The sequence below is a fragment of the Ranitomeya imitator genome, chromosome 1, assembly GCF_032444005.1.
Source record: "Ranitomeya imitator isolate aRanImi1 chromosome 1, aRanImi1.pri, whole genome shotgun sequence".
NCBI classification, from domain to species: Eukaryota; Metazoa; Chordata; class Amphibia; order Anura; family Dendrobatidae; genus Ranitomeya; species Ranitomeya imitator.
Window position 1 is genome coordinate 408,134,984 of NC_091282.1, and position 24,564 is coordinate 408,159,547.

Below are 24,564 nucleotides of genomic sequence, written 5' to 3' on the forward strand. Positions count from 1 at the left end.
GCACCTTTAGAAATAGTAGAAAATTGGTGACGTTCAATACTTATTTCACCTGCTGTAAATCATACCATTATTGACCAGGAACCTATTACCATTCCTGATGTATTTGCTTTTTATTTTAGTGTTTTGTGTTCTTCAAGAAATAACAATTCTGGAGCATCTTTTTCCAGAATTCCAATTTGTGCTGTTCCCCTGTTATTCTGTATAGAAATCTACCATTTGATGGGGGGCCCTAAACAATGTGGCACTGTGCAATCAGTACTGACAGTGTCAGGCTCTGTAGTGATGTAATGATAGCACATAGTTGCTAATTTTTTATATATATTCTGAAGAAATAACAGACAACAAGCACATCTCAGAGTTATAAGAAAAGATGCTCCAGAATTGTTATCCAAGGGGAATGCAAGCATTTAAAGGGAATTTGTCCAAACCCGCTTCATTATTGCAGCTATGTACTTTATTATGCTGGCCGAGGATGGTACGACCAGTATGACTACCCAGAAGGTAGGTCCCTTGTGGCTTCTTCTCCCGCTCCACTAGTCTGGTAGGTCTCACCCTATGGGTATGTATAAGTCCTGTGAGTCAAGGAGAGTGAGGAGAGGAGAAGTTGTTGGGGAACTGTGTCTTGGACTAGTTTTTGTAGTTGTATCGTTCTCGGCCCACGTTATAAAGTATGTTTTGTCTGAAACATACACGGCTGCAAGACGACTGTGGATGTAGACCCACTATGCCACTATCCAGGCTTACCCTGGAGGGGCGTGACTATCTGGTGTTCCCTTGAGCCTCTGGTGATGAGGATAGGCTTGGGCGTTAGGGTAAACACAAGGTGCCACTGCAGGTCAGTGTCTGGACCTGCAATAGCTGACTAACGGGTCAGAGGCACAAATATATAGCACAGAGGGTGAAGACAGAAACGTCAAACAGTCTGAGGTCGGGGTGGGCAGCACAGGTTCCAGGCAGGGTCAGGATCAGAGAGATCAGGCTACATCAGTAAATGAGCCAGGTCGGTAACAGGAGAGACAAAACAACATTGCACTTAGACAGGTAACTAGAGAATGACTGAAAAATAGAACTTAAGGTCTGGCAATGTGTGGAGGGTAGAGCGGCTAACATACCCATTGTTGGCAGGGAATAGGCCATGGAAACAAAACTCTGCAGGACACAGTGGTTTTAAAAATTCATTCAGAGTCAGGCCGTGCCTCACTATATCCGAATAGAGAATCTCCAGCAAACAGAGGTTGTAGCAGTGCTGAGGAAGCTTAGCGAGATGGCCTGACACTAGGAGGAGCAGAGCGTTGCACACAGTAAGTAGGACGGTGATTACAATCTGTGCGAGTCAGCATCATGACAGGCTGTAATAATGTAGCTGTCTCTGACCGTTGTTGCCTGTGGCTCATTCAGCAGAAATCATATGACAGGTTCCTTTTAATAAAACAGACATGTCAGTAGTTAACTGCAGGACCTTGGGAAGGGAAGTAGGGGATTATAAGATCTCTATCGCTACATAAAGAGCTCCAATCATGAAAAGAAATGACATTATTTCAATCAGCATAACATTTTGGATCCATTTAGAAAAAATGGTAGTTTTACTTTACCTCTGTAGGACTTTGAAATATGTAACAAATATGTCACTATTTTCCTAATGATAAAAATTTTCTTGGCAAGGTCTCCAAGATCATCCTACTTAGATGAGGACTACGATACTTTGGCAGTGTGTGATCCCATGCAGAGAATAAACTATGAGGTTGACAGCCTTTCTGAAAGTTGTATAGACAGTGGACTGTCCACTCTGAGAGACTCCAATGAATATGATTCAGAGGTGGAGTACAGGCCTCCGAGGAGCTTTCAGCGGGCAAGATTTACTCATGAAGTTTATGGTGGTGATGCTTCAGATACAGATGTGAGTACTTGCAGCAAAACAGACGAATCTTTAAAGGGGGCTTACTAACTTTCCCATGTAGAGGCCATGCTTATAGAGTTTTTAAAGTAGGCATTTCCACAGGAGTCATATATGTTATTGTTCTTCATCTCTTTATATGTAATGATGAGCTGAATCATCAAGAAGGATTACTGTAGTTATATCTAATATAAATGTATTCGCTCGGCTGTATGGAAAACCATTGTACATCTCTGTTAATAATATTATATGCAGGCGTGACTGCAGGGTTTTGTCAAGGTGGAGTTCACGGTCGGGAAAATGCAAGTAGCTATTCACATGAACAATGATGTACAGTGATGCCAAAAATGTTCAGACTGCCACAAATTTTGGTTTTCACACTGTTTGCTGCCTTGGTCTATTTAGATCTTTTAGTCAGATGTTTCTATGATTACTGATGCGCTGTAAATATTGAGTCTTTGCAGAAGTCTCATGCACGCGCTTGCTTTCTTTTTCCTGATTGAAATGGGAAACTGCTGCTTTATTTTTTTAAACTGCAGCATACAACTTCTCTCAGGGTATCTGTATTGTTTTTGTTGCTTTTTTTTCACTCACAGAAAGCAATGAGTAAGTGCAAAAATGCAGCAAAAAACATTGCCATCAGTTTTTGCAGCGTTTTTAGGGAAAAAAACAGGTGCAGCAGGATTTGAAACACATTTATTTTTGGCCCATATAGTGTGTATATAACTTGCTTTTGTATATTGGACACTGAATACATTCTGACAACTACTGCTATGGTACCCACACACATTAGATACAAGTCGTTTCATTAGAAGATGGCCAAGGTTGACCATAACGAAAGATCGTCGGCTGTTTTGTTTTTAATAATTTTTCATTTTAGATCCGTGATCGACCCTCAAATGCTCATCATCATTCAAATTACTGGTTGGGCATATTGATTTTTTTTGGCCGATGATAAGCACTGGCTACGTTATTGGCTGAAAAAATCCAAGAAGGCCAATCCAGTCTAAAATGTTTTTTTCTTTTTCTTCTATTGAACGACCATTCGTTGGCCCATTTTTGTCTGATATACAGGTGCATCTCACATAATTAGAATATCATCAAAAAGTTAATTTATTTTAGTTCTTCAATACAAAAAGTGAAACTCATACATTATGAGTGATCTATTTCAAGTGTTTATTTCTGTTAATGTTGGTGATTATGGCTTACAGCCAATGAAAACCGAAAAGTCATTATCTCAGTAAATTTGAATACTTTATAACACCAGCTTGAAAAAATTATTTAAAATCTGAAATGTTGGCGTACTGAAATGTAAGTTCAGTAAATGCACTCAATACTTGGTCGGGCTCCTTTGGCATCAATTACTGCATCAATGAGGTGTGGCATGGAGGTGATCAGCCTGTGGCACTGCTGAGGTGTTATGGAAGCCCAGGTTGCTTTGATAGCAGCCTTCAGCTCGTCTGCATTGTTGGGTCTGGTGTCTTTCCTCTTCCTCTTGACAATACTCCATAGATTATCTATGGGGTTAAGGTCAGGCGAGTTTGCTGGCCAATCAAGCACGGTGATACTGTTGTTTTTAAACCAGGAATTGGTACTTTTGGCAGTGTGGACAGGTGCCAAGTCCTGCTGAAGAATTAAATTTCCATCTCCAAAAAGCTTGTCGGCAGAGGGAAGCATGAAATGCTCTAAAATTTCCTGGTAAACAGCTGCGCTGACTTTTTTCTTGATAAAACACAGTGTACCTACACCAGCAGATGAGAGAGCTCCCCAAACCATCAAGCCAATGCTAAAAGTTTTCGGTCCGTAAAGCTCCAAGTAAGATTTTTTACTAGACTGTAGCGGATTTTTGACTGTAGTGCAGGCAAACTGGAAATACGAATCCTATTAAGGGACCACCTGAATATCCTCTGACTCGACCATCCTGTGTATTACTGGAGTACCTAGAGCTTGAAATCAGAAAACAAAGTCAACTGTCAAAATCTGTTACCTGGACTATGTCACACTTACAGGTGCATCTCACAAAAGTAGAATAGGATCAAAAAGTTTATTTATTTCAGTTCTCCAATACAAAAAGTGAAACTCATATATTAGAGTCATTACAAACAGAGTGATCTATTTCAAGTGATTATTTCTGTTAATGTTGATGATGTCTTTTTTTTCATGTAAGTTATGTGCTTCTCTCACTGATATACAGTACCTCTTTTGCGTAAAAAAAAGTAGCTCTTAGCAACTTTCCTCCATATGGACATTTATCTGGTCCCTGATTCCTTCATTGGCTTCTTAGTGGTCTCCAGAATGGGTCTATTCCACACTATCATCTTCCTTAACTTAAGGAAGTTTCCATCCTCTTCTATAGCATAGACATTTTTTTGTTCTGTCAAGTTTAACCATTTCACATTTGGTTTGTCTTGGGCATGACTGAATCATATTTGCAGAGTAGATATCTCTTTTTTGAGTGGCCCATTACTTGTGGGCACTAGCATTTTTCTGTAATCAGCCTGAACAGACCTTGTTCCATACAGATCTGCATGGAGTTTGGCCAATTTATGAGTCTCATATGATGCATATCTTGCATCCAACAATACCATTAGCTGGGGTTCTTTTTCATCCATACAGCATACAGTAGCCTTCTACTTCCATTAGAGCGTCCCTAGTTGAATTTTCAGCAACTTGACTTCTCATATAAAATACATGCGGTGTGGGTAGGAGCTCTGCTGGTATGGCTCAATCCGGACTAGTGCTAGTCAAATACATAAGGGGTTCCTCCCACAACTGTTGTAAACTTAACTGTGCCTATTTTCTACTTGAATCTGGGTGATATTTTTTGCAGTGCAGCGAGTACTAATGTAGTATGTATTCTATGTTAACTCCACAGGTTCCTGAAATTCGTGATGAAGAATCCTATGCTCCTGAATCTGGTGGCTCATTTCTAGATTGGAAACCATCGCGACCAGTCAGCAGGAGCAGTTCAGGTGCATCATCGAGAAAATGTATCTCAGCATTGCCTGCACGCATTACAAATGTAAGTGTCTTTGACTGCTTACAAACCTTCAGATTAAGATTAATATTTTAAATGTAATACTGTCTAATTATATTTAAAGATAGATTACTGGATGGTTGAACCATTTCTTCTTTAAAGGAGGCGATGTGCAAGACAGAGCTCTTGAAGTAGGAAACACATCTGCATGTCCTTGGATATATCCGCATGTTTACTGGCATGACGGTTGTCTCTTTCTGTGGGTAAAGTGAAGAATCGGATCAGAACAGTTGTGAGATATTGATAGTTAACCCCTTCCCGACCTGTGACACAGCGTATGCGTCATGAAAGTCGGTGCCAATCCGACCTGTGACGCATATGCTGTGTCACAGAAAGATCGCGTCCCTGCAGATCGGGTGAAAGGGTTAACTCCCATTTCACCCGATCTGCAGGGACAGGGGGAGTGGTAGTTTAGCCCAGGGGGGGTGGCTTCACCCCCTCGTGGCTACGATCGCTCTGATTGGCTGTTGAAAGTGAAACTGCCAAGCAGAGCGATTTGTAATATTTCACCTAAAAAAATGGTGAAATATTACAATCCAGCCATGGCCGATGCTGCAATATCATCGGCCATGGCTGGAAATACTAATGTGCCCCCACCCCACCCCACCGATCGCCCCCCCAGCCCCCCGATCTGTGGCCCGCTCCCCTCCGTCCTGTGCTCCGCTCCCCCGTCCTCCTGCCCGCTCCCCCCGTGCTCCAATCACACCCCCCCGTGCTCCAATCAAACCCCCCCGCACTCCGATCCCCCCCCGTGCTCCGATCCACCCCCCCTGCACACCGATCCACCCCCCCTGCACACCGATCCACCCGCCCGCACACCGATCACTCTCCCCCATGCTCCGATCCCTCCCCCCCGTGCTCCGACGCCCCCCCGTGCCCTGATCTCCCCCCCCTGTGCCCTGATCTCCCCCCCTTATACTTACCGATCCTGGCGGGGTCCGTCCGTCTTCTTCCCCGGGCGCCGCCATGTTCCAAAATGGCGGGCGCATGCGCAGTGCGCCCGCCGAATCTGCCGGCCGGCAGATTCGTTCCAATGTGAATTTTGATCACTGTGATATAATCTATCACAGTGGTCAAAATAAAAAAACAGTAAATGACCCCCCCCATTTGTCCCCCATAGATAGGGACAATAATAAAATAAAGAATTTTTTTTTTTTTTCACTAAGGTTGGAGTTAGAACTAGGGTTAGGGTTAGGGTTAGGGGTAGGGTTAGGGGTAGGGTTAGGGGTAGGGTTAGGGGTAGGGTTAGGGTTAGGGGTAGGGGTAGGGTTAGGGTTAGGGTTAGGGGTAGGGTTAGGGGTAGGGTTAGGGTTAGGGCTAGGGTTAGGGTTTCGGTATGTGCACACGTATTCTGGTCCTCTGCGGATTTTTCCGCAGCGGATTTGATAAATCCGCAGTGCTAAACCGCTGCGGATTTATGGCAGATTTACCGCGGTTTTTCTGCGCATTTCACTGCGGTTTTACAACTGCGATTTTCTATTGGAGCAGTTGTAAAACCGCTGTGGAATCCGCAGAAAGAAGTGACATGCTGCGGAATGTAAACCGCTGCGTTTCCGTGCAGTTTTTCCGCAGCATGTGTACAGCGATTTTTGTTTCCCATAGGTTTACATTGAAATGTAAACTCATGGGAAACTGCTGCGGATCCGCAGCGTTTTCCGAAGCGTGTGCACATACCTTTAGAATTAGGCTATGTGCACACGGTGCGGATTTGGCTGCGGATCCGCAGCGGATTGGCCGCTGCGGATCCGCAGCAGTGTTCCATCAGGTTTACAGTACCATGTAAACCTATGGAAAACCAAATCCGCTGTGCCCATGGTGCGGAAAATACCGCACGGAAACGCTGCGTTGTATTTTCCGCAGCATGTCAATTCTTTGTGCGGATTCCGCAGCGTTTTACACCTATTCCTCAATAGGAATCCGCAGGTGAAATCCGCAGTAAATCCGCAGGTAAAACGCAGTGCCTTTTACCCGCGGATTTTTCAAAAATGGTGCGGAAAAATCTCACACGAATCCGCAACGTGGGTACATAGCCTTAGGGTTAGGGTTGGGTTGGAATTAGGGTTGTGGTTAGGGTTAGGGGTGTGTTGGGGTTAGGGTTGTGGTTAGGGTTACGGCTACAGTTGGGATAAGGGTTAGGGGTGTGTTGGCGTTAGAATTGAGGGGTTTCCACTGTTTAGGCACATCAGGGGGTCTCCAAACGCAACATGGCGCCACCATTGATTCCAGCCAATCTTTTATTCAAAAAGTCAAATGGTGCTCCTTCCCTTCCGAGCCCCGACGTGTGCCCAAACAGTGGTTTACCCCCACATATGGGGTATCAGTGTACTCAGGACAAACTGGGCAACAATTGCTGGGGTCCAATTTCTCCTGTTACCCTTGAGAAAATAAAAAATTGCTTGCTAAAACATCATTTTTGAGGAAAGAAAAATGATTTTTTATTTTCACGGCTCTGCGTTGTAAACGTCTGTGAAGCACTTGGGGGTTCAAAGTGCTCACCACATATCTAGATAAGTTCCTTGGGGGGTCTAGTTTCCAAAATGGGGTCACTTGTGGGGGGTTTCTACTGTTTAGGCACACCAGGGGCTCTGCAAACGCAACGTGACGCCCGCAGACCATTCCATCAAAGTCTGCATTTCAAAACGTCACTACTTGACTTCCGAGCCCCGACATGTGCCCAAACAGTGGTTTACCCCCACATATGGGGTATCAGCGTACTCAGGACAAACTGGGCAACAATTACTGGGGTCCAATTTCTCCTGTTACCCTTGAGAAAATAATAAATTGCTTGCTAAAACATCATTTTTGAGGAAAGAAAAATGATTTTTTATTTTCACGGCTCTGCGTTGTAAACGTCTGTGAAGCACTTGGGGGTTCAAAGTGCTCACCACATATCTAGATAAGTTCCTTGGGGGGTCTAGTTTCCAAAATGGGGTCACTTGTGGGGGGTTTCTACTGTTTAGGCACACCAGGGGCTCTGCAAACGCAACGTGACGCCCGCAGACCATTCCATCAAAGTCTGCATTTCAAAACGTCACTACTTGACTTCCGAGCCCCGACATGTGCCCAAACAGTGGTTTACCCCCACATATGGGGTATCAGCGTACTCAGGACAAACTGGGCAACAATTACTGGGGTCCAATTTCTCCTGTTACCCTTGAGAAAATAAAAAATTGCTTGCTAAAACATCATTTTTGAGGAAAGAAAAATGATTTTTTATTTTCACGGCTCTGCGTTGTAAACGTCTGTGAAGCACTTGGGGGTTCAAAGTGCTCACCACATATCTAGATAAGTTCCTTGGGGGGTCTAGTTTCCAAAATGGGGTCACTTGTGGGGGGTTTCTACTGTTTAGGCACACCAGGGGCTCTGCAAACGCAACGTGACGCCCGCAGACCATTCCATCAAAGTCTGCATTTCAAAAGTCACTACTTCCCTTCTGAGCCCCGACGTGTGCCCAAACAGTGGTTTACCCCCACATATGGGGTATCAACGTACTCAGGAGAAACTGGACAACAACTTTTGGGGTCCAATTTCTCCTGTAACCCTTGGGAAAATAAAAAATTCTGGGCTAAAAAATTATTTTTGAGGAAAGAAAACGTATTTATTATTTTCACTGCTCTGTGTTATAACCTTCTGTGAAGCACTTGGGGGTTCAAAGTGCTCACCTCACATCTAGATAAGTTCCTTTCGGGGTCTAGTTTCTAAAATGGGGTCACTTGTGGGGGGTTTCTACTGTTTAGCCACATCAGGGGCTCTGCAAACGCAACGTAACGCCCGCAGAGCATTCCATCAAAGTCTGCATTTCAAAATGTCACTACTTGACTTCCGAGCCCCGACATGTGCCCAAACTGTGGTTTACCCCCACATATGGGGTATCAGCGTACTCAGGAGAAACTGTACAACAACTTTTGGGGTCAAATTTCTCCTGTTACCCTTGGGAAAATAATAAATTGCAGGCTAAAAATCATTTTAGAGAAAATAAAATTTTTATTTTATTTTCATGGCTCTGCGTTATAAACTTCTGTGAAGCACTTGGAAGTTCAAAGTCCTCACCACACATCTAGATTAGTTCCTTTGGGGGTCTAGTTTCCAAAATGGGGTCATATGTGGGGGATCTCCAATGTTTAAGCACACAGGGGCTCTCCAAACGTGACATGGTGTCCGCTAATGATTGGAGCTAATTTTCCATTTAAAAAGCCAATTGGCGTGCCTTCCCTTCCGAGCCCTGCCGTGCGCCCAAACAGTGGTTTACCCCCACATATGGGGTATCAGCGTACTCAGGACAAACTGGACAACAACATTTGCGGTCCAATTTCTCCTATTACCCTTGGCAAAATAGGAAATTCCAGGCTAAAAATCATTTTTGAGGAAAGAAAAATTATTTTTTATTTTCATGGCTCTGCATTATAAACTTCTGTGAAGCACCTGGGGGTTTAAAGTGCTCAATATGCATCTAGATAAGTTCCTTGGGGGGTCTAGTTTCCAAAATGGGGTCACTTGTGGGGGAGCTCCAATGCATAGGCACACAGGGGCTCTCTAAACGCGACATGGTGTCCGCTAACAATTGGAGCTAATTTTCCATTCAAAAAGTCAAATGGCGCGCCTTCCCTTCCGAGCCCTGCCGTGTGCCCAAACAGTGGTTTACCCCCACATATGAGGTATCGGCGTACTCGGGAGAAATTGCCCAACAAATTTTAGGATTCATTTTATCCTATTGCCCATGTGAAAATGAAAAACTGAGGCGAAAAGAATTTTTTTGTGAAAAAAAAAGTACTTTTTCATTTTTACAGATCAATTTGTGAAGCACCTGAGGGTTTAAAGTGCTCAATATGCATCTAGATAAGTTCCTTGGGGGGTCTAGTTTCCAAAATGGGGTCATTTGTGGGGGAGCTCCAATGTTTAGGCACACGGGGGCTCTCCAAACACGACATGGTGTCCGCTAACGATGGAGATAATTTTTCATTCAAAAAGTCAAATGGCGCTCCTTCCCTTCCGAACCTTACCATGTGCCCAAACAGTGGTTTACCCCCACATGTGAGGTATCTGTGTACTCATGAGAAATTGCCCAACAAATTTTAGGATCCATTTTATCCTGTTGCCCATGTGAAAATGAAAAAAATTGAGGCTAAAAGAATTTTTTTGTGAAAAAAAAGTACTTTTTCATTTTTACGGATCAATTTGTGAAGCCCCCGGGGGTTCAAAGTTCTCACTATGCATCTAGATAAGTTCCTTGGGGCGTCTAGTTTCCAAAATGGGGTCACGTGTGGGGGAGCTCCAATTTTTAGGCACACGGGGGCTCTCCAAACGTGACATGGTGTCCGCTAAAGAGTGGAGCCAATTTTTCATTCAAAAAGTCAAATGGCGCTCCTTCCCTTCCAAGCCCTGCCGTGCGCCCAAACAGTGGTTTACCCCCACATATGAGGTATCAGCGTACTCAGGACAAATTGGACAACAACTTTCGTGGTTCAGTTTCTCCTTGTACCATTGGGAAAATAAAAAAAATGTTGCTAAAAGATAATTTTTGTGACTAAAAAGTTAAATGTTCATTTTTTCCTTCCATGTTGCTTCTGCTGCTGTGAAGCACCTGAAGGGTTAAAAAACTTCTTGAATGTGGTTTTGAGCACCTTGAGGGGTGCATTTTTTAGAATAAAAAACCCGCTATAAAAACCCGCTATAAATAGTAAATCAAACCCCCTTTATCACCCCTTTAGTTAGGGAAAAATAATAAAATAAAAAAGTGTACTTATTTCCATTTGCCCATTAGGGTTAGGGTTGGGGCTAAAGTTAGGGTTAGGGTTGGGGCTAAGGTTATGGTTAAAGTTAGGGTTGGGGCTAAAGATAGGGTTAGGTTTGAGGCTAAAGTTAGGGTTAGGGTTTGGATTAGGGTTAGGGTTGGGATTACACTTATGGTTGGGATTAGGGTTAGGGTTGGGATTAGGGTTAGGAGTGTGTCACGGTTAGGGGTGTGGTTAGGGTTAGGGTTAGGGGTGTGTTGGCGTTAGTGTTGGAGTTAGAATTGGGGGGGTTTCCACTGTTTAGGCACATCAGGGGCTCTCCAAACGTGACATGGCATCCAATCTCAATTCCAATTTTGCATTGAAAAGTCAAACGGTGCTCCTTCCCTTCCGAGCTCTGCCGTGTGTCCAAACAGTAGTTTCCTCCCACATATGGGATATCAACGTACTCAAGACAAATTGGACAACAACTTTTGGGGTCCAATTTCTCCTGTTGTAAAAATATAAAATTGGGGCTAAAAAATAATTTTTGTGGAAAAAAAAAGATTTTTTATTTTCACGGCTCTGCGTTATAAACTTTAGTGACACACTTGGGGTTTCAAAGTTCTCACAGCACATCTAAATAAGTTCCTTGGGGGGTCTAGTTTCCAATATGGGGTCACTTGTGGGGGGTTTCAACTGTTTAGGTACATCAGGGGCTCTGCAAACGCAACGTGACACCCGCAGACCATTCCATCAAAGTCTGCATTCCAAAACGACACTTCTTGCCTTCCGAGCTCTGCCATGTGCCCAAACAGTGGTTACCCACCAGATATGGGGTATCAGCTTACTCAGGACAAATTGCACAACAACTCTTGGTGTCCAATTTCTCTGGATACCCTTGGGAAAATAAAAAATTGTGGGCTAAAAGATCATTTTTGTGGAAAAAAATAATATTTTTTTTATTTTCACGGCTCTACATTATATACTTCTGTGAAACAATTGGGGGTTTAAAGTGCTCAATACACATCTAGATAAATTCCTTTGGTGGTCTAAAATGGGGTCACGTGTGGGGGATTTCCACTGTTTAGGCACATCAGGGGCTCCCCAAACGCGACATGGCGTCCGATCTCAATTCCAGCCAATTCTGCTTTGAAAAGTCAAACAGCTCTCCTGCCCTTCCGAGCTCTGCTATGCACCTAAACAGTGGTTTACCCCAAAATATGGGATATCAGCGTACTCAGGACAAATTTCACAACAACTTTTGGGGTACAATTTCTTCTGTTACTCTTGGGAAAATAAAAAAATTGGGGTCGAAAAGATCATCTGTTACCCTTGGTAAAATAAAACAAATTGGATCTGAAGTAAATTTTGTGTGAAAAAAAGTTAAATGTTCATTTTTTTTTTTAAACATTCCAAAAATTTCTGTGAAGCACCTGAGGGATTAATAAACTTCTTTAATGTGATTTTGAGCCCCATGAGGGGTGCAGTTTTTAGAATGCTGTCACTTTTTGCTTATTTTCTATCATATAGACCCCTCAAAGTGACTTCAAATGTGATGTGGTCTTTAAAAAAAAAATGGTGTTGTAAAAATCCTAACAACAAAAAAAGTTTTTTACAAAATTGTGCTGATGTAAAGTAGACATGTGGGAAATGTTACTTATTAAGTATTTTGTGTGACATATCTGTGTGATTTAAGGGCATGAAAATTAAAAGTTGGAAAATTTTGAAATTTTCAAAATTTTCACCAAATTTTCATTTTTTTCACAAATAAACGTAAGTCATATCAAATAAATTTTACCACTATCATGATGTACAATATGTCACGAGAAAAAACTATTTACTCAGATTTCCCCAAGTGAAGAATACAGTATATAGTTCCCAGGACTTATTTTAATGTAGAAATAAAAAACAGGCATAAGTGCCTCCTCTATCTTTTTATTCAAAAATATTTTCGCATTGAATAAAATGTTCTTTCTCCTTCCAGGCAGATACTACTGAAGATAATGTAAGCAAATTTTCCAACACAGAGAAAGCGTACAAGATAGTCCTCGCTGGTGATGCTGCCGTCGGGAAGTCCAGTTTTCTCATGAGACTTTGTAAAAATGAGTTTCGAGGCAACACAAGTGCAACACTAGGTATGTTACTACACCCAGACGATGTATTGTAACAGTAGCGGAGCTCTGGTAGGTAAGACTGCAATGAGTGTATGAATGTAGTTCAGAGACCTAGAAAATGAAGCCCAGGACAACAAGCAAAATTTTCCCACTCTCTCATCATTTCTTAATAGTTTTTCTGTAATTCATTATTTTAATGAGTATTTTAATAAATAATTAAAGAGGTCTTCCGCTACTAACTTAATCCCGTTTCATATGTTCTAACCGTCACTTTTCTATTTACCTGCCCTGCTCTGGTAAGTTTATCTCTTTGTGAGTTACAGTAGTCTGAGCACGCATGCTCAAATCATACTTTGCTCCCGTCCTCTGCACAGATCCTGACAATGTTTTGGAATCCCTTGCCTTCAGCTGATAAGCTCTGCGATGTGCTGCTTGTTATTAGAAAGGAAATCACCGAACTTGTCAGTTGAAGGGATGGCACTTGAAAGCATCTGCAGGACCCAAGCAGAGAGGAGAGCCAAGCCTGATCTGAGCTCGGTCATGCGTTGTGCAGACTGACTCTGCCAATGCTTTTAAGTGCCATCTCACCCATCCCATCTTTCTAATGATCAGCAGCACATCGCAGAGCTTGTCATGTGTGCTCAGTCTACTGTCACTCACAGAGGTAGTCCCTCCCCCACCAATGACGTGCATTACTTAGTACGTCCACTTCTGGTTTCCAGCTCGGAAGTAGCAAAGCCAGAATCACAACATACAGATAAGCTTACAGGAGCAGGGCATGTAATAAGAGTATATTAGAAAAATGATAGTTAGGAAGAGTTAGGACATATGATTATGGGTTAAATTAGTAAAATTTGTAGTGGAAAACCTCTTTAATGATTATTTAAAAAATAAATTCATTTAATTCATTAATTTTAAAGTGCATTCTGACATACAATGCCAAGTAACATGACCATGCAAAGCCCACTCAACACAACCATTTAGTGCTTCAAAATACCACCATGCAATGTCTAAATAACACTGCCAAATCCAAGTAATACTAAGATACAGTGTTTATTATTTTATTATTCTGTATACTGCCATATAATTAATAAAACTTCAATTCATTCTAATGAAATAACAAATAAAACTGCCAATCAGTGAACTGATATTACTGTTGGAGAATGCCTAAATAATGGTGCTGTTAATGGTAATTATGCTGGTGGCCTAGGAGAGTGAAGAAATTATTGGTAAAGTGCCTGATGGTCTACAGAGACTGAAGCACTTTGTATTCACCTCTGCAAATCCCCTGAACAATATCGGCCTGTCTCAAGCTAATCACTTTCAGATACCGCTCCTCTCTGATCATGCTGTCACTTACCCGCCACACACTTTGCCACCAGTAGTGTAATTCAACACTATATCACATATTGTTCAAAGTTCCACCACACTTCTTGTTCCTGGTATCTGCTTGAACTGAGGAAGGCAGTGATGATCAAAAAATTGCTGTCGTTTCCATCTTTTGCTGTAGTTGTAAACAGAAGAAAATAGTAATATAGAGGCTTAAAGAGTAACTGTCATTTTATTTTTTTCCCATTCATCAATAGTACACATGATCATGTAATATATCTTATTGGATAGTTCTGTTTCTTTCTCCTCCTGGACTGATCTTTCATTCTCAAAATTCTGAAGTCAAAGGTAAAATTTGTCTTTATTTAATACAGATTTTCCCTTTACTGAGATATTAGATGAGAGTTGGTGCTCATAAAGTTATTTGAAAAACTGTAATTTTAGTTTTATGAGACCTTCCAGCAGAATGTCTGTCTTCTCTAACTACTCCCTACTAGTGATAAGGTGTTGTGTGCTTTGGTGTGCTCGAAAAGTATGTTTCGACGGCTGCATGTCTCTTGGCTGTTCAACATCCGCAGCACGTGAGGATTGCCTGTTTGTTAGACAATCCCTTCAGGCGTTGCGGTTATCCAACAGCCGCGAGACATGCACCTGCGGGGGCTCAAACATATTATTCGAGAACGCCGAAGACCATCATTTAGCTTCCGAGCATGCTGGGGTAAACACCTGAGCATGTTTGCTCATCACTACTCCCTACCCATTTCCCTTCCATAAAACTTTGAAAGCACTAGCTGTCTGTCATCTCTTATCTCAATAATGGGAAAATCTGTGTTAATTGAGTACAGATTTTACAGCTTTTACCCATTATTTGAGAGTGAAAGATCAATCCAGAAGGAGAGAGAAGCAGATTTATCTGATAAGATATTTTACAAAGTCTCTTATTTTCACGTGTAATATTGATTCATGCAGTAAAAACTAAAAGGACACTTTTTTTTCTGTTTTACAAGAAATAACTTCAATTTTTTTCAATTTCTTTTCTAAAATTAGGCGTTGATTTTCAAATGAAGACCTTGGTGGTGGATGGAGAACCGGCAATACTTCAATTGTGGGATACAGCAGGTCAAGAAAGGTGAAGCATCCAAAGTTTTATGGCTATAGCTCATTATATTTATTTATTTCAAAGATCCAGTCCACAGTGTCCACTTTATTGTTTTGTTATCCGTAATTTATTAAGTACCGTATTCTTCGGACACTAAGACGCAGTTGTTCACAAGAATAAGACTGGGTCTTACAGTTCGTTTATAGTCAGGTCAGACACATGGTTTGCCAGTCACACGTGTGTTCCTCCGGCTGGACGACAGTGCTAGTGATTAAGATATCAGTACCAAGAGAAGAAGCAATGGGTTACCAGAGACCTGAGCTCGTCACAGGGCGGTCACAGTAATGTCAGCGTTTTCTACAACTGCCACTACCTGGAGATCACTGCTGAAGATTAGTATGGACTTTGAAGACTAGGAGAGTTCTATCTTCACTACTTGATTGGGTGTTTTGGGATGGTGCATTTTTGAGGAGCGATGTCCTGCCACAGCAGCTGACACACATCTCTCTTAGAAGGGACTAGTGACAGCAGAATTAACAGGGGGAAGGGAACACATTGAGTGGATACTGTCACAGAGATGGTAATTTATGTCTGCTGGGGGAAAAAATGGGTCTACAGGACTAATATATGTGATCCAAAGATTTTACTGGTAAACAGGATGCATGCAAAAGAGGGGTGCTTCTAATGGGAGATCTAAGAGATACAGTGCCTAAAAAAAGTATTCAAACCCTGTGAACTTTTACACATTTTTTCACATTACACCCACAAACTTAAATGTATTTATTGGATGGGAATTTATGTGATATACAAACACTAAGTAACAAGTGTTTGTGAAGTATAAAGGAAATGATACATGGTGTTCTAAATATTTTATAAATATCAATCTGAAAATTGTGACGTACATTTGTATTCAGCCCCCCTGAGTCAATACTTTGTAGGACCACCTTTCAATGCAATTACTGCTGTAAGTCTTTTGGGGTATGTCTATGGCAGCTTTGCACATCTAGAGACTGGAATTTTTGCTTATTCTTCTTTTCACACTTGCTCTAGCTTAGTGAGATTGGATGGAGACATCTGTGAACAGCAATTTACAAGTCAGATTCTCAATAGAATTTAGGTCCGGACTGTGATTCACACACATGAAAATGCTTTGATCTAAGCCATACATTGTAGCTCTTCCAGTATGTTTAGGGTTGTTGTCTTGCTAGAAGATGAACCTATGCCTCAATATCAAGTCTTTTGCAGCCTCTAACAAGTTGTCCTTCAGGATTGCTCTAAATTTAGCTTGATCTATCTTCCCATCAACTATGACCAGGTTCCATGTCCTTGCTGAAGAAAAGCATCCACACAGCATGATGCTGCCACCACCATGTTTGATGATGGGGGTGGTGTTTTCAGGGTGATGTGCTGTGTTAGTTTTCCACCACACATAGCTTTTTACATTTAGCTCAAAGAGATCTATTTTGATTTCATCTGACCAGAGCACCTTCTTCCACATGCCGTCTAGGGATCACAGCTAGCATGTGGAAGAAGGTGCTCTGGTCACATGAAATAAAAGTACAACCTGCAAATTGCCTACATAGGATTTTCTGCAAAGTATTAAAAATTAACATTTTATTTATGGTAAAGTTAATTTGTCTGATTACTTTTGTGCCCCTGAAACGAAGAGGCTTTGTAGAAAAATTATTGTAATTCCTAAACCTTTCACAGGATATTTTTGTTCAACCGCTTTAATTAAACCTGAAAGTCTACACTTCAATTGCATCTCAGTTGTTTCATTTTAAATAAAAAATAGTGGCACGCAGAACCCAAATCACGACGATTCTGTCACTGTCCAAATATTTCTGGACCTAACTGTATTTAGAAAGCTATATATCATTTCCTTTAGGCTGTGTGCCCACGTTGCGTTTTTTATGCTTTTCTGCCGCATTTTTTGCCGCAGTGGAAATGCTTAAAAAAACGCTTTCCCATGCAATCCTCTGGGATTCCGCGGTTGCTGTGCCCATGCTGCGGATTTTCCCACTGCGGAATCACATAGCATGTTCATTATTTCTGCGGAATTGCAGCAATTCTGCAGCCATAGGATTAATAATAATAATAATCTTTATTTATATAGCGCCAACATATTCCGCAGCGCTTTACAGTTTAACAGTTTCAAACACAACAGTCATAGGTAACAATGTTAACAATACAGTAATAAAGCAAAATAAGACGACCCTGCTCGTGAGAGCTTACAATCTACAATGAGGTGGGGAGATACAAAGTACAGGTGTGTATTTACAATGATGTATTTACAATGATGGTCCAGCCATCTTCAGGGAGTGGGGGGTAGATGGAGATACTGAATGGGCTACACACACACAAACATAAAATGAGTTTGATTAGGGAATGTGATAGGCCGCTCTGAACAAATGAGTTTTGAGCGAGCGCCTAAAACTATGCAAGTTGTGGATGGTCCTAATATCTTGGGGTAGAGCATTCCAGAGGATTGGCGGAGCATGGGAGAAGTCTTGGAGTCGGGAGTGGGAGGTACGGATTAGTGCAGAGGTTAGTCGAAAGTCATTTGCAGAGCGCAGTGGTCGGCTAGGCCGATAGACAGAAATGAGGGAAGAGATGTAAGGGGGTGCCGCACTGTGGAGAGCTTACAGGAGGATTGCATTGAAACGCTCACTTTACGCATGTGGCTATGCTCACCATGCGTAAAGTGAGCGCTTCATGTGCGGATGGTACCCAGGGCCTGGAGGAGAGGAGAATCAGAATTAAAATAAAAAATAGGGATATACTTACCTTCTGATGGGCCCCGGAGTTCTCCCGCCTCTCAGCGGTGCACGTGGCGGCTTCCGTTCCCAGGGATGCATTACGCGAATCACCTGAGATGACGTCACAAAGGTCCTTCGCGAAAAGCATCCCTGGGAACAGAACGTACCGGGAGCTCCGCTGAGAGAGCTGCGGAAATGCTGCGGACATTTCCGCAGCATTTCTGCAACGTGGGCACATAGCCTAATAATAATTTTATTTATATAGCGCCAACATATTCCGCAGAGCTCTACAAATTTTAAAGGGGATTTGTACAGACAATAGACATTACAGCATAACAAAAATCACAGTTCAAAATAGATACCAATAGGAGTGACGGTCCTGCTCGCAAGCTTAAAATCTATAGGAAAAAGGGGAGACACGAGAGGTGGATGGTAACAATTGCTTTCGTTGTTCGGACCAGCCATAGTGTAAGGATCGGGTGTTCATGTAAAGCTGCATGAACCAGTTAACAGCCTAAGTATGTAACAGTACAGACACAGAGGGCTATTAACTGCATAAAGTGTATGAGAACATGATGTGAGGAACCTGATTAAGGTTTAAGGTTTTTTTGTTTGTTTGTTTTTTTTAATGGGCCACACATGGATAGCTAGGTTAATGCGTTGAGGCGGTAGGCCAGTCTGAACAAATGCGTTTTTAGGGTATGCTTAAAACTGTGGGGATTGGGGATTAATCTTATTAACCTGGGTAGTGCATTCCAAAGAATTGGCGAAGCACGTGAAAAGTCTTGGAGACGGGAGTGGGAGGTTCTGATTATTAAGGATGTTAACCTCAGGTCATTAGCAGAACGGAGAGCACCGGTAGGATGGTAGACCAGGGAGGAGATGTAGGGTGGTGCTGAGTCATGGAGTGCTTTGTGGATGAGGGTAATAGTTTTCTACTGGATTCTTGAGTGGATGGGTAACCACACACGAAGATGGCAATGTCAGGCAAAGGTAGGTTAGTAGAGGGAGAAAACATGAGGAGTTCAGTTTTTGACAGGTTCAGTTTCAGATAGAGGGAGGACATAATGTTAGAGACAGCGGTAAGACAATCGCTGGTGTTTTCTAAAAAGGCAGGCGTGATATCAGGAGAAGAAGTGTATAATTGGGTGTCATCAGCATAGAGATGGTACTGGAAACCAAATCTACTGATTTTTTGTCCGGTAGGGGCAGTATACAAAGAGAAGAGGAGGGGGCCTTTGACTGATCTTTGAGGAACCCCAACAGTAAGGGGAAGGTGAGAGGAGGAGGAACCAGCAAAAGATACAGTGAAGGAGCGATCAGAGCGATAGGAGGAGAACCAGGAGAGAATGGTGTCCTTGAGGCCGATGGAGTGGAGCATAGTGAGAAGGAGCTGATGATCCACAGTATCGAATGCTGCGGAGAGATCCAAGAGAATTAGCATGGAGTAGTGACCAGTAGATTTAGCCGTTAGTACATCATTGGAGACTTTAGTGAGGGCAGTTTCAGTAGAGTATAAAGATTGAAGAGGGTCGAGAAGAGAGTTATCTGAGAGATAGTGGATAAGACGGGAGTGGACCAGGCGTTCGAGGAGTTTAGAGATGAAGGGAAGATTAGAGACAGGTCTATAATTAGCGGCACAGTTTTGATCGAGGGATGTTTTTTAAGTAATGGGTGTATGATGGCATGCTTAATTGAGGAGCGATAAATACCGGAAGAGAGAGAAAGGTTGAATATTTTTGTTAGGTGAGAGGTGACAGCCGGGGAAAGGGACTGGAGGAGATGTGACGGAATGGGGTCACGAGTGCAAGTGATCGGGCGAGAAGATTTAAGGAGCCTGATTACTTCTTCGTCTGTAACTCGTTCAAAGTCAGAGAGTGAACTAGATGCAGTGGGGGAGGGAGGACAGTGCATGGTATGAAGGGATTGGGAGATAATTTCCTGTCGAATGTGGTCAATTTTTTCCTTGAAGTAGTTGGCCAGATCTTCAGTGCGGAGAACCGTGGTTGGGGCCTGCACTCTGGGGTTGAGTAGGGACTGGAAAGTGTCAAAGAGACGTGTAGGGTTATTGGACAGCGAGGTGATGAGGGTGTTAAAATAGGTTTGTTTGGAGAGGTGAAGGGCAGAGTTGTATGTTTTAAGCATAAACTTATAATGGATGAAATCTTCGGGTAGATTAGGTTTTCTCCACAGACGTTCGGCGCACCTGGAGCACCACTGTAGGAAACGTGTTTGCAGCGTGTGCCACGGTTGTCGCCATCTGTGCCGAGTTCTATGTATAGGAGGTGCAATTTCATCCAGGACACTTTGGAGGGTTTCATTGTAAGGCTTCAGTGCAGAATCAGGACATGAGATGGAGAAGATAGAGGCAAATGAGGACTGCAAGCTCTGCATAAGTTTCTGGGTGTTAATGACCTGTATGTTTCTATAAGTGTGGAAAGTGGGGGTGACCTGAGCGGAATGGCAGTTCTTGATAGAGAATGAAAGAAGGTGGTGGTCAGAGAGCGGGAGGGGGGAGTTTGTGAAATCGTCCACTGAGCAAAGCCGGGAGAAGACCAAGTCGAGGGAGTTTCCATCTTCATGCGTTGGAGAGTTAGTATGCTGCGAGAGGCCGAAAGAAGAGGTTAGAGATAAAAGGTGAGATGCAGATGGAGAGAAGGGAAAAGCAATGGGGATGTTGAAGTCACCCATGATGGGGGTGGGGATGTCACAGGAGAGAAAGTGTGGAAGTCAGGTGGCAAAGTGATCCAGGAACTGATGTGAGGGGCCGGGAGGACGATACACCACCACCACTCGCATGAAGAAGGGGATAGAGTCTCATAGCATGAACTTCAAAGGAAGGGAAGACAAGTGAGGGTACTTGGGGGATAACTTGGAAGGTACATTTGGGTGATAGGAGCAGACCAACTCCTCCACCTGCTCTGTTGTCCGATCTTGGAGTATGAGAAAAGTGTAGTCCACCATATGAAAGAGCAGCAGCAACAGTGGTGTCTGACTGCCGGATCCAGGTTTTAGTAAGAGCCAGGAGGTTAAGAGAATCAGAAAGAAAGAAAGAAGTCATGGATGAATGAGAGTTCATTACACACAGAGCGAAAGTTCCAAAGGGCACAATTGAAAGAGGCAGAAGGCATGCATGGAATATTAATAAGGTTAGAGGGGTTTCTGAGTGTAACAGTTTGGAGGTTTGACTGGCTATAACATGGGGGACCGGGGTTGGGAGAGATGTCTCCAGCGACTAGGAGAAGGAGCATAGAAAGAGTGAGCAGATGGTTAAGTGATTTGTGAGAGTGTCTCTTGTGTTGGATGGTGGCACTGAATGGATCTGCACTGTTAAGCAATGTGAACAGAGCGTGAGTGCTATACATAGGAGAGGAAAGGACAGAGGGGCCGATATGGATGGAGTGTAAAGAGTTAATGCAAGGGCAGTGAATGTGAGTGAATGCGGCAGCCAGGATCTAGATTAGACAAATGCATATGGTGAATATTTGTTCTGTTCCAAATGAACAGGGAGTTGAAAGATTAAAGTGTCTTACCTGTCACCTGCCCTGTCTAACTGCCAGTACTTAAAAACAGTACTTCGAATAACTGTACTGGAATAATAGTGCACGAATGCACCCCTAACACTTCAAATACTTGCTACTTTATGTTGGTATATCACATAAATTCCCTATAAAATACATTTAAGTGTGTGGGTGTAACGTGAAAAAATGTGGAATTGTTCACAAGGTACGAATACTTTTTGAAGCATTTTCTAGGAGTGGTACATCATGGTTATACGGCTATGTTCATATGTACAGGCGTGCATAATGTGTGCTCCAAATCTGTGTGGGAATGTAATGTACTTGCTTCAGAGAAACGCTTTCTGACTATTAGCTTTTATCTGTCACAAAAACTCACAAAAATGAGTAACATTGCCCCCTTACAACTCAATACGGAACCGGACAACTTTTAATTAGTAGGAGAGATGTTGATTCTTTTTTGATATTAATCAATAGGTTCATATTATAGTAAAGTGCATATTATAGTCCAAAAAATACAGTAATCCTGAGTGATTGAGAGGTTACATTTTATTATACAACTTTGGAAAAACATGTAGATTTCCAACTATTAGTATTAACAATAACCAAATCTCCAACTTTGTTGTTTCAGGTTTAGGAGCATTGCAAAGTCTTACTTTAGAAGAGCAGATGGAGTTTTGCTTCTCTATGATGTGACTTGTGAGAAGAGCTTCTTGAATGTGAGGGAATGGATAGATATGATTGAGGTAATATCTTAGCGTCACAATATAGGCTACTTTCACACTTGCGTTTTTCAGCTTCCGTCACAATCCGTCGATTTTTGAGAATGCAGAATCCTGCAAAAAAAAAAACTTTTCAGGATCCTGCATTTTCCCATAGACTTGTATTCTCAACGGATTGTGACGGATGGCCATCCGTTTCATCCATCCTGCACTGGATCCGTCGGAAAATAGCGGTCCGTCGTGCGGAGAAAAAGTTCATAGTAACGTTTTTTCTGCACGTCGGAAAATCGGTCAGCGACGCATCCTGTGCCGCCTGTCGTCGGCTATAATGGAAGCCTATGGACGCAGGATCTGTCGCTGACCGTCACACACTGACGGATCCCGTTTTTCCCCTCTGAGCATGCCCGGAAGGATTTTCAAATCCGGAAAAAAGTCTCTCTCTCTCTTCTCTCTTTTTCTCTCGTCCCCGGACATTTATTTCCCGGAATTTGTGTACGACGCATCCGTCATTACACTGGATGCGTCACTCACGTTTTTCCCTATTTTCGTGACGTCCGTCGATACGTCATTTTGCTGCACAACGACGGACAGCAGAAAACGCAAGTGTGAAAGTTGCCTTATATAGGCATATACAGTGGGGCAAAAAAGTATTTAGTCAGTCAGCAATAGTGCAAGTTCCACCACTTAAAAAGATGAGAGGCGTCTGTAATTTACATCATAGGTAGACCTCAACTATGGGAGACAAACTGAGAAAAAAAATCCAGAAAATCACATTGTCTGTTTTTTTAACAATTTATTTGCATATTATGGTGGAAAATAAGTATTTGGTCAGAAACAAACAATCAAGATTTCTGGCTCTCACAGACCTGTAACTTCTTCTTTTAGAGTCTCCTCTTTCCTCCACTCATTACCTGTAGTAATGGCACCTGTTTAAACTTGTTATCAGTATAAAAAGACACCTGTGCACACCCTCAAACAGTCTGACTCCAAACTCCACTATGGTGAAGACCAAAGAGCTGTCAAAGGACACCAGAAACAAAATTGTAGCCCTGCACCAGGCTGGGAAGATTGAATCTGCAATAGCCAACCAGCTTGGAGTGAAGAAATCAACAGTGGGAGCAATAATTAGAAAATGGAAGACATACAAGACCACTGATAATCTCCCTCGATCTGGGGCTCCACGCAAAATCCCACCCCGTGGGGTCAGAATGATCACAAGAACGGTGAGCAAAAATCCCAGAACCACGCGGGGGGACCTAGTGAATGAACTGCAGAGAGCTGGGACCAATGTAACAAGGCCTACCATAAGTAACACAGTACGCCACCATGGACTCAGATCCTGCAGTGCCAGACGTGTCCCACTGCTTAAGCCAGTACATGTCCGGGCCCGTCTGAAGTTTGCTAGAGAGCATTTGGATGATCCAGAGGAGTTTTGGGAGAATGTCCTATTGTTTGATGAAACCAAACTGGAACTGTTTGGTAGAAACACAACTTGTCGTGTTTGGAGGAAAAAGAATAGTGAGTTGCATCCATCAAACACCATACCTACTGTAAAGCATAATGGTGGAAACATCATGCTTTGAGGCTGTTTCTCTGCAAAGGGGCCAGGACGACTGATCCGGGTACATGAAAGAATGAATGGGGCCATGTATCGTGAGATTTTGAGTGCAAACCTCCTTCCATCAGCAAGGGCATTGAAGATGAAACGTGGCTGGGTCTTTCAACATGACAATGATCCAAAGCACACCGCCAGGGCAACGAAGGAGTGGCTTCGTAAGAAGCATTTCAAGGTCCTGGAGTGGCCTAGCCAGTCTCCAGATCTCAACCCTATAGAAAACCTTTGGAGGGAGTTGAAAGTTCGTGTTGCCAAGCGAAAAGCCAAAAACATCACTGCTCTAGAGGAGATCTGCATGGAGAAATGGGCCAACATACCAACAACAGTGTGTGGCAACCTTGTGAAGACTTACAGAAAACGTTTGACCTCTGTCATTGCCAACAAAGGATATATTACAAAGTATTGAGATGAAATTTTGTTTCTGACCAAATACTTATTTTCCACCATAATATGCAAATAAATTGTTAAAAAAACAGACAATGTGATTTTCTGGATTTTTTTTTCTCAGTTTGTCTCCCATAGTTGAGGTCTACCTATGATGTAAATTACAGACGCCTCTCATCTTTTTAAGTGGTGGAACTTGCACTATTGCTGACTGACTAAATACTTTTTTGCCCCACTGTACACCATTATGTACAGGTGTATAGTTGAACCTAAAGTTAAATGTAACATCTCATGCTGCATATACCACAGGCAGCAATAATCAGATCCTGGCTGCACGATTGCAGCCAGGCACAGTAAATATAAGAAGTCTATTTACCCC

The 24,564-nt window shown here is 42.6% G+C and overlaps 1 protein-coding gene across 1 annotated transcript in view; it reads left to right on the forward strand.

Annotated features, from left to right (window-relative positions):
- The window catches only part of RASEF (RAS and EF-hand domain containing), an 86,512-nt gene that overhangs the window by 56,525 nt on the left and 5,423 nt on the right, over window positions 1-24,564 (forward strand). The window contains exons 10-14 of the mRNA XM_069762810.1: window positions 1,663-1,897; window positions 4,770-4,916; window positions 12,630-12,780; window positions 15,136-15,217; window positions 22,096-22,210. Coding sequence (XP_069618911.1) covers window positions 1,663-1,897; window positions 4,770-4,916; window positions 12,630-12,780; window positions 15,136-15,217; window positions 22,096-22,210 — 730 coding nt within the window. The remainder of the gene's footprint in view (window positions 1-1,662; window positions 1,898-4,769; window positions 4,917-12,629; window positions 12,781-15,135; window positions 15,218-22,095; window positions 22,211-24,564) is intronic.